Below are 17,867 nucleotides of genomic sequence, written 5' to 3'. Positions count from 1 at the left end.
CTTCATCAGGTGAGCGGCAACACTCCGAAAGCTCGTGCTACCAAATAAACCTGTTGGACTTTAACCTGGTGTTGTGAGACTGCTTACTGCAGTGGTTCCTAAACTTTTTTCACTGGGCCGCACATTCGGAATAAAAATTTGCTTGCGCCACATCAAATTTTTTATTGATAAGAAATACATTCAAAAACAAAAAAAAACAACTCCTAGCAGTGCTTGATTCATAACGTAGAACACAACTACTTTATAATATGATCATGGGGCATCCAGAAAGTATAAAACAATCACTTTGGAAAAATATCTAATCCATGTTTAAATGTTTCTTTGATTGTCCTTGAATCTTCCTGCCACACTTGCCATCCTCTCTTGCTGCACCAGTGTGGCACGCCGCACCCTTTGGGAACCACTGACTTACTGTGCCTGCCCCAGTCCAAAGCTGGCAACTCCACATCATGGCTACTTGTGACATGAATAAATAAACTTCAAATTGTCAGGGGGATTAGCAGGGTAAATCCGTGGGGTTAGGGGGATGGGGCCCGGGTGGGATGGTTGCAGGCTCGATGGGCCAAATGGCCTCCTTTTGCACTCTGGGGATTCTATGATTGTATGTCCCTCCCCGATCAGGGACTGAGTAGTGCAGCATTCTGTGTTGTGTTGGAGGTTTCCGCAGTTGGGACTTGCTGCTGGTGCTGTGCCCAGCGAGCCCTGACATTGATTGACAATCCCCTCCCTCATTCCGATTGGCTGAGCGCCTTGGATTGACAGCAGGGCCGCCCCGGGCCGGCCATTCCGATTGGCTGCCGCAACAAATGGGCTGATGTCACAATGGTTGCGGAAGGAACGCTGGAGTTGGGGACATTCCGACAGCCACAAGGTGCTGTTGTTGTGCTGGGGCGCAAGGGAGAGAGAGCCAGAGCAAAGAGGGGACAAGAAGCGTGTGCAGAAAATAATCATGCAACAATGTGAACCTGCAGGAAAGTAACATTCCTCCAGCCCGGTGGGTAGCTTAAATTGTCCAAATCTGGCGTTAAGTCGCGCATATTAAATTGCACTGTCTTTATCCACCACTGCTTGTGAAAGTTGAACTAATTTTCTGAGACTATTTTTAACCAACAGCCTGCACAATGCTTTAATATGTATATTTTTCCTCCCTTTTCTCATCTGATTCCAGCAACACCTACCGCTCCCCTGTCTCTCGGTCAGTGTTTTTTTTTATAGACAGAGAGCGCTGCCCAATGTGTTGGAGATGGTGCGTGTGTACAACTGTCACCCGTTTGCCTCCCAGCTGATCGTTCCCGTTCAACACGAACCCGACACTTTCTGCTGCGGACGGGACACCCTCTTCGTTGTGTCCGCCGGCTGCAAAATCGAAGCCTTCGACATCACAGAGAGTGGGTGTCAGCCTCTCTGCACTTTTGTTACCCTTGGGAAAGTCCAGAAAATAACCTTCAGTGGAATAGGTAAATGTTTCCGCCTCGGATCTGTGAAGATGAAGTAAAAGTCATTCCTTTTGCAAATTGCCCAGAAGGGTGGGGGAAAAAAGTTCAAAGTTGTCAAATCCCAGTAAATTCTAAATCCATTCATGGGATGTGAGGTCACTGGCTGGGCCAGCATTTATTGCCCATCCCTGAGGGCATTTAAGAGTTAACCACATTGCTGTGGCTCTGGAGTCACATGTAGGCCAGACCCGGTAAGGACAACAAATTTCCTTCTCTAAAGGATATTGGGTGACACAGTGGCACAGGGGTTAGCACTGCTGCATTACAGCGCTAGGGACCTGGATTCGATTCCTGGTTTGGGTCACTGTCCGTGTGGAGTTTGCACATTCTCCCATGTCTGCGTGGGTTTCCTCCGGGTGCTCCTGTTTCCTCCCACAGTCCAAAGATGTGCGGGTTAGGTGGATTGGCCATGCTAAATTGCCCCTTAGTGTCAGGGGGACTAGCTAGGATAAATGCATGGGGTTATGGGGATAGGGCCTGGTTGGGATTGTGGTTGGTGCAGACTCGATGGGCCGAATGGCCTCCTTCTGCACTGTAGGATTTTAATGAACCAGTAGAGTGTAACTTTTTGGCTGTGATCGCCCCAAAACCGGAAAATCCCGCTGGAGGTCAACGAACCTTTGCACGGTCTGCCCCCCGCCCACTATAACCCCCATGGTGGATGGGACAGGAAAATTCTGGTCAGATGGGTTTGTACAACAATAGTTTCATGGTCATCATGTGACATTTAATTCCAGATTTTTATTGAATTCAAATTTCACTATCTGTCACGGTGGGATTCGAACACAGGTCCCCAGAGCGTTATCCTGGGTCTCTAGATTAGTGGGCCAGTGACAATACCACTGCACCACTGCATCCCCCGTAAAAATCAGTAATACTAGAGTTCAATTTTAAGGGATATGAGATCAGTTTGGACAAGGTTTACTTAATTTCTAGATTTCACTTTTTTGTCCTTTTGGGTAACACCTGACTGCCTCATAAATTATATAGATTTGATTTATTATTGGCACATATATTCGGATACAGTGAAAAGTATTGTTTCTTGCGCGCGATATGGACAAAACATACCGTTCATAGAGGACATAGGGGAGAAGGAGAGGAGTGCAGAATGTAGTGTTACAGTCATAGCTAGGGTGTAGAGAAAGATCAACTTAATATAAGGTGGGTCCATTCAAAAATCTGATTGCAGCAGGGAAGAAGCTGTTTTAGAGTCGGTTGGTACGTGATCTCAGACTTTTGTATCTTTTTCCCGATGGAAGAAGGTGGAAGAGAGAATGTCCAGGGTTCGTGGGGTCTTTGATTATGCTGGCTGCTTTTCCGAGGCAGCAGGAAATATAGACGGAGTCAATGGATGGGAGGTTAATATGGTTATATTAATGAAGTGATTCATTCTGCCTTTTATTGTGCTCTCCATCTCTTGTTTCCAGGGGACTATCTTGCTACAATTGAAGAGAAGAGCAAGGTTCTTTCTCTCCGTGTCTACCTGAATTGGAGAGGATGCCAGGCACAGGGGAAATCCCGAGTTGGTATCCGGATGGTGGGACACGTGCTGCAGGCGCCGTTTAAAGGGGCACCCAAAGACCAGATGGAAATTGTGGAGATGCCACTCTCTGAGCCCCCCCTCTCCATTTCTTGTTGCCCTGTGAAGGGTGACCTGGTGGTCGGCTGCCACAATAAGGTGGTGTTCTTCCGCCTGAAGGAGGAGAGACTGGACGGCGAGAGCCCCGTGTTAGATTTTGAGCGTTTCCTGATCGTGCATGTCAGTCTGAACCTGCTGGAGGTCGCTTTTTGCAGTGGCTGTTTGGCCTTGATAGCAGAACTAGAAGTACTGGTAGTGAAACTGGAGAGGATCCAACAAGCGGAGAGCAAAAGCCAGCAGCAGACCTTTCAGAAAGAGGTGCCAGGCAGCAAGGGCATTGAGAAAGATGGAAATGACTCTGCAGAAGGTATGTGGTAAATTGATCAATGCATGTGCATTACTCCTCCAATCCCCCGCTCCCTACAGGATAATATTCATTTCTGTGCAACTTAACATTGGCACTGAGATCTACATAAGTGGGTCAACTAATGGGTTTACTTATTAGTGTCACAAGTAGGTTTACATTAACACTGCAATGAAGTTACTGTGAAAGTGCCCAAGTGACCACACTCCGGCGCCTGTTCGGGTACACTGAGGGAGAATTTAGCATGGCCAATGCGCCTAACCAGCACGTCTTTCAGACTGTGGGAATTAACCGGAGCACCTGGAGGAAACCCATGCAGACACGGGGAGAATGTGCAAATTCCACACAGACAGTGACCCAAGCTGGGAACTGAACCCAGGTCCCTGGCGCTATGAGGCAGCAGTGCTAACCACTGTGCCGCCGTGCCACCCATATATTCAGTGGGTAACACATTCTAATTACCTCTGAATCTGTAGACTATGACTTCAAATTCCACCCGAGGGGTTTGAGCGCACAATCTAGGCTGGCATTCTTATTGGGGTAATAAGAGAGTGCTTTTGAGCTTTTCTGTTTTTGGATGAGATGTTACATTGAGGCCCCGTCTTCTGAGTGGACATTTGAAGTAAAGCATGGGAGTCTTCGCTAGTCTCGACTAATATTCTTCCCCAATCGATGTTGATAAACAAGATTATCTGGTCATTATTACATTGCTCCTTGTGGGAGTTTGCTGTGAACAAATTGGCTGCAGTGATTCCTATATTAAAACAGTCACTGCATTTCAGAAGGCAATTCCTTGATCTCAAAGTGCTTCGGCACGGTGGCACAGTGGTTAGTACAGCGCCAGGGACCCGGGTTCAATTCCAGCCTCAGGTGACTGTGTGGAGTTTGTATGTTCTCCCCATGTCTGCATGGGATTCCTCCCACACTCCAAAGATGTGCGGGTTAGGTTGATTGGCCATGCTAAATTGCGCCTTAATGTCAGGAGGATTAGGAGGTTAAATATGTGGGGTTATGGGGATAGGACAGGACCTGGATGGGATTGTTGTCAGTGCAGGCTCGATGGGCCAAATGGCCTCCTGCACTGTAGATTCTATTCTATGATTATGCTGTGGTTACCAAAGCTGCTCTATAAATATAAGTCATTACTTTCTCAAGCCTCTAGCCGATTGGTGTTGGTGATAAGGATGATCAAATCAGCAGCCTTGGTGGGGGCAGGGAGGTGACGGTTGTTGGTCACCAACTTGTGAGAAGTTTGTGTGAGGGTAAAGGTCACCATCGTCCCACAGAACCATGGGCTGCTCCCCCCCTTTGAGGGGGAGAACTGACTGGTGGTGATTTAACCTGAGGATCACCACACCTCAGGTGAGGGGCAAGGTTGAGAAGGCTGTATAAATACAATTCATGAATAATCTCAACATGTACAGAATTGAACCTGCACGATTGCAACTGAGCTGTATAGGTGGATGTCAGGTGTGGGTACAATTTGACTCGGCTGGGACACCAGCCCTTTTAGTACAGTCAAAAAAATTGTGAATGCTAGAACACTCATGACAAAAGACAGGGTGGATAAGGTGACAGGATGGATAAGACGGCGGCAGCACAGTGGTTAGCACTGCTGCCTCACAGCGCCAGGGACCTGGTTCAATTCTGGCCTTGGGTCACTGTCTGTGTGGAGTTTGCACATTCTCCCTGTGTCTGCGTGGGTTTCCTCCCACAGTCCAAAGATGCGTGGGTTAGGTTGATTGGCCGTGCTAAATTGACCATAGTATCAGGGGGATTAATGGTAAATATGTGGGGTTACGGGAATAAGGCCATGGTGGGATTGTGGTCGGTGCAGATTTGATGGGCCAAATGGCCTCCTTCTGTACTGTAGGGATTATATATATCAGTGCCTGTAGTACAAGAGCCCAGTAAAAGGGTAGTCAGTATTTCAGGTGAGGGAGGAAACATTTGTTGGGTTGGGGGGGGGAAAAACAAAAAGCTTCAAAGCTGACCTCGGTCAACATTCCAATTAGGCAAATCATCTGGTGCACTGTTCTAGAACATGTCAAATCTTGCATATCTCGGTATTGAGAGGGACTTGCAGCTGAGAAGCTCATAGTTTTGTATGAAGACATATCCGGGACAATAACACACCAGTCCATTAGCAATAGGAAATTATTTGCCATAAGCAATATGCTTTGCTTGAACGATATGGGGTAGAGGTGGGTCATTTTCAATTTGGCAGAAGTCTAGCCTCTCTGGTTGTGTAAGAGATCCCATGATGCTATTCGAAGAAGAGCAGGGATGTTTTTGTTGGTGTCCTGGCCAACGTCTGTACCCCAGCCTGCACCTAAAAACAGGTTACCTGGTCATTATCACATTGCTGCTTGTGGTTTTGTGCAAATTGTCCGATACATTTTCTGTGTTACAGTAATCTAAACAACAGTTTAGTTTTCTGTCAGGTGCTTTGGAATGTCCTGCAGTCATGAAAGGTGCTATGTAAATTCAAGACTTGCAGTTGAAAGGAAAATTTGGTGGGGTATATATTGGATGACTGAAATGCAGCCCCTGTTGAAATTGAAAATAGCTCCTCATAACGCTGGGTAGCATTGCATGCAACCCACACAATACAATTCCTGTGCCTGAAATGCAGTGACTGTTTTAATATAGGGATCATCACAGCCAATTTGTTCACAGCAAGCTCCCACAAGGAGCAATGCGATAATGGCCAGATCATCTTGTTTAACAGTGGCAATTGGGGAAGAATATTTGTCAGGGGACCAGGGAGGAGACTCCCTTGCTTTTCTTCAAAATACCGTCAGGGGACCTTTGTTTTGTCTACTTAAAAGACAGGGCCTTAATTTAACATCTCATCTAGTCCCAGCCTGTCTCAGTGGAACGGTCCTAAAGCATTTGTACAACTCTCCTAGCAGCATCACTGAGCCAAGAACAGGATGAGTTTATCCTCTTTCAAAGCCCTTTGGAATTGCTCGGCGAAGACACCTGGGGATCAGGCGTGTTGGTCAGTTTGGAGTGGACAGGCGTGGAGGGTTTGACCGGTGAGCTGCAGAATAATCTGCACCTACGCCAGATTCTGTACAGGTGAGGCAGGGTTGATCTTTTTGAGATCTGTAGACTATCACTCTGTGGGCTCGTGTATAAAATTCATGTTGTAAATGCTCTGTTTGTCTATTGGGTTTAAACTTTGATAGTGCTAAATGGGAATCATTTTGCAATAACGCGTACTTTCGTATAACCAGTCGCTGTTAGTTCTCCACACGTGCAATGTATCCCGGTGATCAGGTAAACCAGGCAATGAGTGGGATTTGTTGTGCCGCCACCTGCGGTATTTTGTGGCAGTGGAGGTGGCCCAACATTGATCCTGCTGCCGTCAACAGGGTTTCTATGCAACCCCCCCCCGTCTGCCAGGAAATCCATGGCACCGCTACATCGTTAGTGGGACTGTAAGATCATGCCAGTGAGAACGGCTGGAAAATTCTGGTCAATGCTTCTCTATGGGCCTGCTCCTGGCAATTTAACCAGTTATTCAATATTCTATGGGATGGGACAATTTCAGACTTTGTTTTAATTCCCATTGCCTCTCCGTCCCCTTTGAAATAAGTAACTTGCTGAGTGCAGAGCAGCACTATGAACCTCTAGTGAATTATGTCTTAAAGTGGTAGGACATGGGTTCACACCTGTGGTGTACCAGATGTTGTGTACCAGATGTTGTGGTATCCCTTTAAGAATGTGAGCGTGCCTCTTTATGCGTCATTAGAAGGGAAATGATGTGTGTATTGTGTGTTCCAGTTTTAGTTTCACTTAACAGTTTTACATTGTTGTAAAGCTTCTCATGTGCCTAATCTTAATCAATAAACTCTCAATGTGTTTACCCAATCCCTTATGAGTGATTGGTGCCTTGTGGAGCAAGTAAGCTCCAGGACTTGTATCACTCTAAGAACACAAGACCACATGAATCCTGAACTTGGACAGATCCTGTAGTGCCAGGATGGCCACATCCTTGTAGAAACCGTAACGCAGTGTTGGTAAAAACCTTCAGGCTAGTCTGAGGCCATTTTGTGTCTGCTAATGGATAGTTCATAGCAGAGAAAACCTCCCAGCTAAGAGAAGGGAAGAAGTTCATATGCCTTATGGGCAAGCACACTTAATACTGTGACTTAATTCATCAATGAGCAGGTCCATACTTGATGCAGACACGTTTATTATCATAGAATCCCTACAGTGCAAAAGGAGGCCATTCGACCCATTGAGTCTGCACCGACAACAGTTCTACCCAGGCCCTATCCCCGTACCCCCATGTATTTACCCTGCTAGTCCCCCTGACACTAAGGGGCAATTTATCATGGCCAAACAACCTAACCCACACATCTTTGGAGTGTGGGAGGAAACGGGAGCACCCGGAGGAAACCCACAGAGACACGGGGGGAACGTGCAAACTCCACACAGTGACCCGAGCCAGGAATCGAACCCAGGTCCCTGGCACTGTGAGGCAGCAGTGCTAACCACTGTTCCGCCGCGCACCATACAATCTGCATAAATCCTTCAGGATAATGTGTGAATTGGGTTTGATTTCTACAAAATGCTGGATTTTTGCATCAAAATAAAATCTCTTTTTGCCATTACAAAGAGTTTTGATAAATTAAGGGGAATTTGTTTTCCCACAGACAGAGGTCTCAGTAACCAGAGAAGAGAGATTTAATGTAATTGGTGAAAGAACCAGAGGGGAGGTGAGATTTTTTTATGCAGCAGGTTATGATGATTAGGAATGCACTACCCGAAGCTGGTGAAAGTGGAATGGGATGCCACGGTACCACAGTGCTTAGCACTGCTGCCTCACAGCACCAGGAACCCAGGTTCGACTCCCGGTTTGGGTCACTGTCTATGCGGAGTCTGCACATTCTCCCAGTGTCTGCGTGAGTTTCCTTCGGGTGATCCAGTTTCCTCCCACGGCCCAACGATGTGCAGGTTAGGTGGATTGGCCATGCTAAATTGCTCCTTGGGCTAGGTGAATTAGCCTTGGTAAATGTGTGGGCTTACAGGCATAGGGCGGGGGAGAGAGCCTGGGGAAGACATTCTATCAGAGATTTGGTACACACTCGATGGGCTGAAAAGCCTCCTTCTGTACTATAGGGATTCTATGAATAGTAACTTTCAAAAAGGAATTAGATATATACTTGAAAAGAAAGGTAGAGAAGTCTAAAACTAGAGGGCGTAGGTTTAAGGTGAGAGGGAAGAGATACAGAGGTCTAGAGGGGCAATTCTTTCTCTCACAGGGTGGTGACTATCAGAGGCAGAAGTAGAGATGGGTACAATTTTGTCTTTTAAAAAGAATTTAGACAGTTACATAGGCAAGATGGGTATCGAGGGATATGGGCCAAACGCGAGCAATTGGGACTAACTTAGTGGTTTAAAAAAAAAAGGGGGCAGCATGGACAAGTTGGGCTGAAGGGGCCTGTTTCCATTTTTTAAACCTCTTTTAAGAGAAAATGCAGGACTATAGGGATGAGATAGCTCTAGCAAAGAACCTGCACAGGCACAGTGGGCCAAATGGCCTCCAATCATGCCACATCATTCTATGCTTTTCTTCATTTGAAAATACTATATTGAATTATCTTCCTCCAAGCCTCCTATCTCAAAGCAATCTCCAATGTTCCAGCCCCTTAACCATTCACTGCCAGAGCCTTTGCAAATGTAATCTGTTCGTAGGGTGTCTGTCCATGCAGCAAATCACAGCCACTTAGCAACGCAGCATGAGCAATAGCAGTCCTTCCAATTAATTTCTGATTTATAATGGGTTTCTTTTAAGCGACGGACAAGGGCAACTTTGAAATGTGAATTGTAATTTTGATATTTTTCTATCACAAGGCGTTTTGCTCCAGATCTATCCCACATTTACTCTGTTGAAGAGACGGCTCTACATTCGCTTCAGTTGCTCCCAATGTACTCTGCAGGTACTGTACCTTTCAGCACAGCAGCATTGAGGTGTGCGCATATATATATTCTAGAGCTTGTCTTGATTCTCTTTGGGAGGTTTGATGTAGAACTTTTCTTCAGGTGACTTCACCTGTTTGTATGTGCTCAAAGCCTGGGCATGCTTGTGGATGTGTCTTTTACATGTGGTGGTGTGTATTTTTATTTACAAGTCATAATGGTTAGTCCGTGCTAATTACTTAACAGCATGAGTCAACCAGACTCTCTCAATCTCTTCCAGGAGATTACCTAATCGGTCAATTTCTGCATTTTTACTTTCTGCCCCTACTTTTCTAGTTTCCTTCAGTTTCATTCAGCTTTCTACTTTATCTTTAGCTTTCTTCCATATTGCAGTTGCCCTTCCCTTCCCTTGTAGCCAGGATCTTCCAAGCTGAGCCTCTTCGCATTCCCCAGAACTGGAATTAAACTCCATTCCTGGCCTACATCCCTTTCTTTCCAACCTTGGGTCTTGACCTTTTCATTATATCCAGTCTCCCAGAGCCAATCCAAAGAACAGGGACAGGCCCTTCGGCCCTCCAGGCCTGCACTGATCATGGTGCCTACCTAAACTAAAATCGTACGCACTTATGGAGTCCGTATCCTTCCATTCCCATCCTATTCATGTATTCGTCTAGATGCTCCTTAAATGCTGCTATTGTACCTGCTCCCATCACCTCCTCGGGCAGTGCGTTCCAGACATTCACCACCCTCTGTGTAAAAAAAAAACCTTGCCTCGCACATCTCCTCTAAACTTTTCCCCATGCATTTTAAACCTATGTCCCCTAGTACTTGACTTTTCTACCCTATGAGGGTAAAGGGGGAGAAAGATAATCCATTGCATGTTTCCCATCTCGCCACGGAACCAGGACTGAGCAATCCCTCTTCTCGAGTTCTCTGCCTGAAGTCAGTTCTGACCCACAGCGCTGTGACCACCACCACAGCTAGGGCGAGGAGGCAGTTCCAGAATGCACCTCCGCTGGAGCAGGGATGGAACCTGTGATGTTAACAATAAACTGATTCACACAAGACACCTCCCCCACCCAAGAAGTCAGAGTTGCTGTGGCAACATACATGTCTACATGCGTGTTGTATCTTGGAGCTATGAATAGTGCAGTTGGAGACTCTTTGCCTCACATAGCTGACCGAAACCCTAAAATCCCGCCGTGATTCGGTTATATTTCTCTTGTGTCGATGTAACGGTTGGAATTTTACCGGCCTGTCCATCACGGGAATCGGAGCGGGCGAGGGGCAGAGCATGGGAATGTCAGTTGGCCTTCAGTGGGATTTTAGGGTTTTGGGATGAGTGAGGCCATAAAATCCTGCCCATCATAGCGAATAAATCATTTGTGCCACACTTTTTATTTGGTTCAAAAACAGCAACAGATCGCAGCTGAGCTGACAAGCACCTCATGGAAAGTCGCACCTTTAAAATTCTACTCATGAATTCAAAGGTGTCTTAGATTTCTTTCACTTCTGAATGTACCTAGTCCCAACAAATTGATTCGTGGCCCTCACGTAAACTTAGATGTACCTTAGCGACAGAATGTTTTTTATTCATTGGATGTGGGTGTCCCTGGCCGAGCCAACATTTATTGCCCATCCTGAGTAGGCATTGAACTGGGTGGCTTGCTGGGCCATTTCAGAGGGCATTTAAGAGTCAACCACATTGCTGTGGCTCTGGAATCACATGTAGGCCAGACCGGGTAAGGACGGCAGATTTCCTTCCCTGAAGGAAGGAACCAGATGTGTTTTCACAGCAATCAGCAATGGTTTCATGGTCATCATTAAACGTTTAATTTCACCATCTGCCATGGTGAGATTCGAACCCCAGTCCCCAGACCATTACTCTGGATCTCTGGACTCCTAGTCCAGCGACAATACCACTATGCCATTGCCTCCTTTTAAGATTATTTACTTATTAGTCACAAGTAGGCTTACATTCACACGGCAATGAAGTTACTGTGAAAATCCCCTTGTCGCCACACTCCGGTGCCTGTTCGGGTACACTGAGGGAGAATTTGGCATGGCCAATGCACCCTAACCAGCACATCTTTCAGACTGTGAGAGGAAACCGGAGGAAACCCACACAGATATGGGGAGAACGTGTAAACTCCATGCAGACAGTGACCCAGCCGGGAATTGAACCCAGGTCCCTGGCGCTGTGAGGCAGCAGTGCTAACCACTGTGCCACCCTGTGAGGACTCCTGTCCTTGCAAAGCTGTGCACCATCCCCATGAGCACTGCAATGGGAGATTCACTAGTAATGTTTGTACATTAACTGTAGACTGCTGTATTAAAGGAGCTGTTTGTCCTTCAAAGCAAAAATGTTTGTGTTCATCATCTGAAGCGTTCAGTCGGGTTCCAGTGGGCGTGTAGGTGACTGCTGAAGCTGACCTGTGCCCGGAAGATTCTGCTGCAAATGGGCCAGGACACCACAGACCATTGAGTTTTGGACGAGTTGCTGGCTCTGGATTTCCTCTCTGCCTCTGATATGTGCTGACTTTTTAAGGAGACCGCATCCTCTTTCTTTAAATTTGGTTGTGCCAGATCAGCGATCCTGGGCCAGCTTCTCCCAAAGACTCAAAGTCAAAATCAGAACTCCTAAGCTATCCTTGTAGCGCTTTCTCTCACCGTGATAGCGTGCCCCAGTCTCAGGGTCTTCGTAGAAGATGCAAGTAGGTGAGTTTCAGGCATACATGACCAACCCAACTCCATTGTGACCACCTCAGTATGGTGTAGATACTTGGCATGCCCGCTCAGGTGAATGAGTCAGTGTCTGACTTTTGACCTGCCCTCTGATCTTCAGACTGCTGTCTGATAACCTGGACAAACACTGGGCTTTCACATTGAATCATAGAATCCCTACAGTGCAGAAGGAGGGCATTCGGCCCATTAAGTTTACACCAACGCTTACCCCAAAACCCCACATATTTACCCCACTAATCGCCCTAACCTATATATTTTGGGACACAATTCAGCATGGCTAATCTGCACATCTTTGGAGTGTGGGAGGAAACCAGAAAACCCGGAGGGAACCCACGCAGACACGGAGAGAATGAGCAAACTCCGCACAGACATTGACCCAAGGCCGGAATTGAACCCAGGAATTGAACTAGGTCCCTGGTGCTGTGAGGCAGCAGTGCTAACCGCTGTGCCACCGTACTGTGCATCATGTTGGTAGCTTCTTGAGAAAAGTAAGCTGATGTGCCAGATGGCTCTAACTGTGATTATACTCTGTATATAAAGAAAAAATAAATGGCTTCTGACCTGATTTTGTCTTTTGCCCTAGGAGACCTGGAATCGGGCGCTGGCTCCGGGAGGAAAGACAAGCAGCTGCTGAGCCTCTTTTGCTTCTTTTCATTGCCGCATGTAGGCTTCCTGTACGCTGTTGGCAACATGGTACAGCAGCTGTCCACCTATAATTACCCAGAAAAGGCCAAGCAAGCAGTGATTAGCCCTCAGTTCCTGCATGTCATTACCAGGTACAAAAATATTTGGACATTCCGTGCTCCCCCGCCATCAGAACTCAAGTGTGCAAGAAACCCTTGTAGGCTTGTTACCCTCCACAGAAGTCTCATCGAAGCATAGTTACCTTTAGCTTTGCATTAATGCATACAGTGCAGTTCAATTTTGGTGTAAAGTCACCATACGTCAGGAGCAGGAGTAGGCCACTCGAACTTGCCTCACCATTCAGTGAGATCATGGCCCATCTGATTGTAACCTCCAGTCCACCCTCTTGCCTACCCCCAAATAACCTTCCTCCCCCTTGTTTATCAAAAATCAACCCTGCCTCAAAATTATTCAAAGTTTCTGCTTCCACTGCTTTTCAGAGGGAGAGAGTTTCAAAGACTCATGACCCTCTCAGAGAAAAAAAGGCTAATCTCTGTTTCAAGAGAGCGGCCCCTTATTTTTAAACAATGCCCCATAGTTCCAGCTTCTCTGACAAGAGGAAACATTGAGGATGTTCCCAATGGGAGGGGTGGAGGGGCCAGGAGTCCAGAACCAGGGGTCACAGTCTGAGGATTCGGGGTAGACCATTGAGGATGGAGGTGAGGAGACATTTCGTCACCCTTGGAGAAGTGAGCCTGTGGAATTCATGACTACTGTGGAAGTAGTTGATGCCAAAACATTGAATGTATTCAAGAGGCGGCTGGATATCGCACTTGGGGCAAATGGGATCAAAGCTTATGGGAGAAAGCAGGATCAGGCTATTGAGTTGGGTGATCAGCCATGATCGTGCTGAACGGCGGAGCAGGTTTGAAGGGCCAAATGGCCTCTTCCTGCTCCTACCTTCTATGTTTCTATGTTTTCTCTCTACATCCACCCTGTCACGATCCTTCAGGATCTTAAAGGTTTCAATCAAGTCACCTCTTGCTCTTCTAAACCCCAGTGGATACAAACCTTTCCTCACCAGGTTAAAGTCCAACAGGTTTATTTGGTAGCACAAGCTTTCAGAATGTCGCTCCTTCTTCAGGTGTCGCTGCTTCTCCCCTGAAGAAGGAGCGACCCTCCGAAAGCTTGTGCTACCAAATAAACCTGTTGGACATTAACCTGGTGTTGTGAGACTTCTTACTGTGCTTACCCCAGTCCAACGCCGGCATCTCCACATCATGGCAACCTTTCCTCGCCAGATCCGTACATAGGTCGTTTCAGACTAATTGCAGCCAGGTGAGAACCATAGAACATGGACACAGTTTACCTTAATGTTAGTCAACTGACCAGAGAGAGTTAACTTTCCCAACATCAAAATTTATCTAGTATTGAAATGTTGATGAATGGAGTTCCACACAATCTTACAAAATAGTTTTAATTGTCAATGGGACAGTGCTTTGGGCTGTATTCAAATCTACCAGTCCAGCAGTGAACATTAGAAATAGGAGTAAAAGTAGGTCATATGGCTAACTGCTCGACTATTCATAAAATCAGCTGATCTTTGACCCCAATTCCCTTTTCCCGCTCTAATTCCACGCCCCCTCGATTCCTTTAGTGTCCAGCCTTGAATGTGCTCAGCAACTGAATATCGCCTACTTTCTGCAGGAGAGAATTCAAAAGATTTACAACTCTCCAAGAGAAGAAATTTCTCCTCGGAATCATAGAATCCCTACAGTGCAGAAGGAAGCCATTCGGCCCATCGAGTCTGCACCGACTCTCTGACAGAGCATTTTACCCAAGCCCACCCCATCCCTGTAACCCTGCTGATACCCCCAACATTAAGGGGCAATTTAGCACGGTCAACCCACCTAACCTGCACATCTTTGGACTGTGGGAAGAACACAGTAAGAAGTTTAACAACACCAGATTAAAGTCCAACAGGTTTATTTGGTAGCAAAAGCCACAAAAGCTTTCGGAGCTCCAAGCCCCTTCAGGTGAGTGGGAATTCAGAATTCAGAATTCCCACTCACCTGAAGAAGGGGCTTGGAGCTCCGAAAGCTTGTGTGGCTTTTGCTACCAAATAAACCTGTTGGATTTTAACCTGGTGTTGTTAAACTTCTTACTGTGTTTACCCCAGTCCAACGCCGGCATCTCCACATCTGTGGGAAGAAACCAGAGCACCCGAGGAAACCCACACAGACACGAGGACAACGTGCAAACTCCACACAATCGTCCTAGGCCGGAATCGAACCCGGGTCCCTGGCACTGTGAGACAGCAGTGCTAATCACTGTGCCACCATACCACCCTATTCTTGTCTCAGTCTTAAAAGGCAACCCCTTTTTCATAGAATATAAGAATCATAGAATCCTATAGTGCAGAAGGAGGCTGTTTGGTCCATCGAGTCTGCACCAACCTCAATCCCACCCAGGCCCTATTCCCGTAATTCCACACATTAACCGCCTAATCCCCCTGATACTCGGGTCAATTGAGCATTGCCAATCAACCTAACCTGTACATCTTTCGGACTGTGGGAGGAAACCGGAGCACCCGGAGGAAACCCACACAGAGAAGGGGAGACCGTGCAAACTCCACACAGGCAGTGACCCGAGACCGGAATTGAACACGAGTCCCTGGTGCTGTGAGGCAGCAATGCTAACCACTGTGCCACTGACATCATGGGAAACTGGTTTTGAGCATCAACTCTGTGAAACCTTCAAAGAATTTTATAATGTGATTGGATCAATTCGTATTCTTCCAAACTCCAGGGAATATTGGGCCATTCTATTCAATCTCTCCTTCTGGACAAGCAGCAAGCAATTTAGTAAAGCTTCATTATAGACCTGCTGCAATAATGGTTTAGATCCATTGCTGCTGTGAGCAGGGAAGTAAAATTCTGTGCAAAATTGTAGGGCCCTTTCCCTGTGCTCTGTAAACTGGTTGGGATTAGTTTAGTGCTGTACGGTTAGATTCAGCAAAGTGCCAACTCCACAGAAACACCGTGACTTGGCTTAACATAAAGAGGCAGACATGGGGCGAGGGTGACTTGAAATATTCATTAGGCAACAATGAAGAGAGATCTGCACAAAGTGTAAACAAACTCCTTCTCGAAGAGAAGTGGAGCAGCCATCAGGCTATTTACGTTAGCACGTCGTGTTAGCCTTGAGTTGATGCAACTTGTTCAACGGAATTCTAGGCATTTCTCATCATTGCGGTAGAATATTTCAAATTCAACATCCAGGCTGGGTCCTTGCCTAAATATACATCCTGGTGCAGTTTAAAAAAAGAGGAAATACTCAGCAGTCTTGCATTTGCTCTCAGATTTAAAGAACAAAGAAAAGTTCAGCACAGGAACAGGCCCTTCAGCCCTCCAAGCCTGTGCCAATCATGATGCCCTAACGAAACTAAAGAAAACCTTCTGTACTTACTCGGTCCGTACCACTCTATTCCCTTCTTATTCATGTATATGCCTCTTAAATGTTGCTAATGTGCCTGCTTCCACCACCACCTCTGGCGGCGTGTTTGAGGCACCCACCACTCTCTGCGTGAGAAACTTCCCCCGCGCATATGGGCAGCACGGTGCTAACAGTGGTTCGCACTGCTGCCTCACTGCGCCAGGGACTGGGGTTCAGTTCTGGCCTCGGGTCACTGTCTGTGTGGAGTTTGCACATTCTCCCCATGCCTGCATAGGTTTCCTCCGGGGTGCTCCGGTTTCCTCCCACTGTTCAAAGATGTTAGATCGATTGGCCATGCTAAATTGACCCTTGTGTCAGGCGGATTAGCACGGTAAATATGTGGGGTTACAGGAATATGGCCTGTGTGGGATTGTGATCATTGCAGACTTGATGGGCCGAGTGGCCTCCTTCTGCAGTGTAGGGATTCTATATGATTCTCTATCTCTTAAACTTTCCCCCTCTCACCTTGAACCTGTGCCCCATTGTAATTGACACTTCCACCCTGAGAAAAAGCCTCTGACTTTCCACCCTGTCTATGCCTCTCATAATTTTGTAGACCTCTATCAGGTCTCCCTTCAGCCTCCGTCTTCCCAGTGAAAACATGAGTTTATTCAACCTCTCCTCGTAGCCAACATTGTCGAGACCAGGCAACACCCTGGTGAACCTTCTTTGCATTCTCTCCAAAGCTTCCTCGTCCTTCTGGTAGTGTGGTGACCAGAACTACACCCAATACTCCAAATGTGGCCTAACCAAGGTTTTTTTATAGCTGCAACATGATTTGCCAACTCTTGTACTCAATGCTCCAGCCGCAGTAGGCAAGCATGCCTTCTTATTCATGATTTTGCATTCTCTTAACTCAGACTCCAGGATGCGACATCGAGTCATAGAGGTTTACAGCATGGAAACAGGCCCTTTGGCGCAACTCATCCATGCCGCCCCTTTTTTTTTTAAAACCCCTAAGCTAATCCCAATTGCCCGCATTTGGCCCATATCCCTCTATACACATCGTACCCATGTAACTATCCCAATGCTTTTTAAAAGATAAAATTGTACCCACCTCTACTACTACCTCTGGCAGCTTGTTCCAGACACTCACCACCCTCTGTGTGAAAAAATTGCCCCTATGGACACTTTTGTATCTCTCCCCTCTCACCTTAAACCTATGCCCTCTAGTTTTAGACTCCCCTACCTTTGGGAAAAGATATTGGCTATCTACCTTGTCTATGTCCCTCATTATTTTATAGACCTCTATAAGGTCACCCCTCAGTCTCCTCCGCTCCAAAGAAAAAAGTCCCAGTCTATTCAGCCTCTCCTTATAACTCAATCCATCAAGCCCCGGTAGCATCCTAATAATTCTTTTCTGCACTCTTTCTAGTTTAATAATAACCTTTCTATAATAGGGTGACCAGAATTGCACACAGTATTCCAAGTGTGGCCTTACCAATGTCTTGTACAACTTCAACAAGACGTCCCAACTCCTGTATTCAATGGTCTGACTGATGAAACCAAGCATGCCAAATGCCTTCTTCACCACTCTGTCCACCTGTGACTCCACTTTCAAGGAGCTATGAACATGTACCCCTAGATCTCTTTGTTCTGTAACTCTCCCCAACGCCCTACCATTAACTGA

General features: G+C 46.6%; 1 protein-coding gene across 4 annotated transcripts in view; it reads left to right on the top strand.

Annotated features, from left to right (window-relative positions):
- Positions 1 to 839: 839 nt before the first annotated feature.
- The window catches only part of hps3 (HPS3 biogenesis of lysosomal organelles complex 2 subunit 1), a 48,781-nt gene continuing 31,753 nt past the window's right edge, over positions 840 to 17,867 (top strand). For 2 of the 4 annotated variants that reach the window (XM_078205356.1, XM_078205341.1), the window contains exons 1-6: positions 840 to 994; positions 1,169 to 1,457; positions 2,924 to 3,442; positions 6,355 to 6,523; positions 9,308 to 9,393; positions 12,702 to 12,894. In XM_078205356.1, coding sequence (XP_078061482.1) covers positions 1,244 to 1,457; positions 2,924 to 3,442; positions 6,355 to 6,523; positions 9,308 to 9,393; positions 12,702 to 12,894 — 1,181 coding nt within the window. In that variant the 5' untranslated portion in view covers positions 840 to 994; positions 1,169 to 1,243. Of the gene's footprint in view, positions 995 to 1,168; positions 1,458 to 2,923; positions 3,443 to 6,351; positions 6,524 to 9,307; positions 9,394 to 12,701; positions 12,895 to 17,867 lie in introns of all 4 variants that reach the window. The other 2 variants (XM_078205349.1, XM_078205336.1) reach the window with 1 other exon arrangement.

Source organism: Mustelus asterias, chromosome 3 (assembly GCF_964213995.1).
Source record: "Mustelus asterias chromosome 3, sMusAst1.hap1.1, whole genome shotgun sequence".
NCBI classification, from domain to species: domain Eukaryota; kingdom Metazoa; phylum Chordata; class Chondrichthyes; order Carcharhiniformes; family Triakidae; genus Mustelus; species Mustelus asterias.
This window is presented reverse-complemented; position numbering and strand designations above follow the sequence as displayed.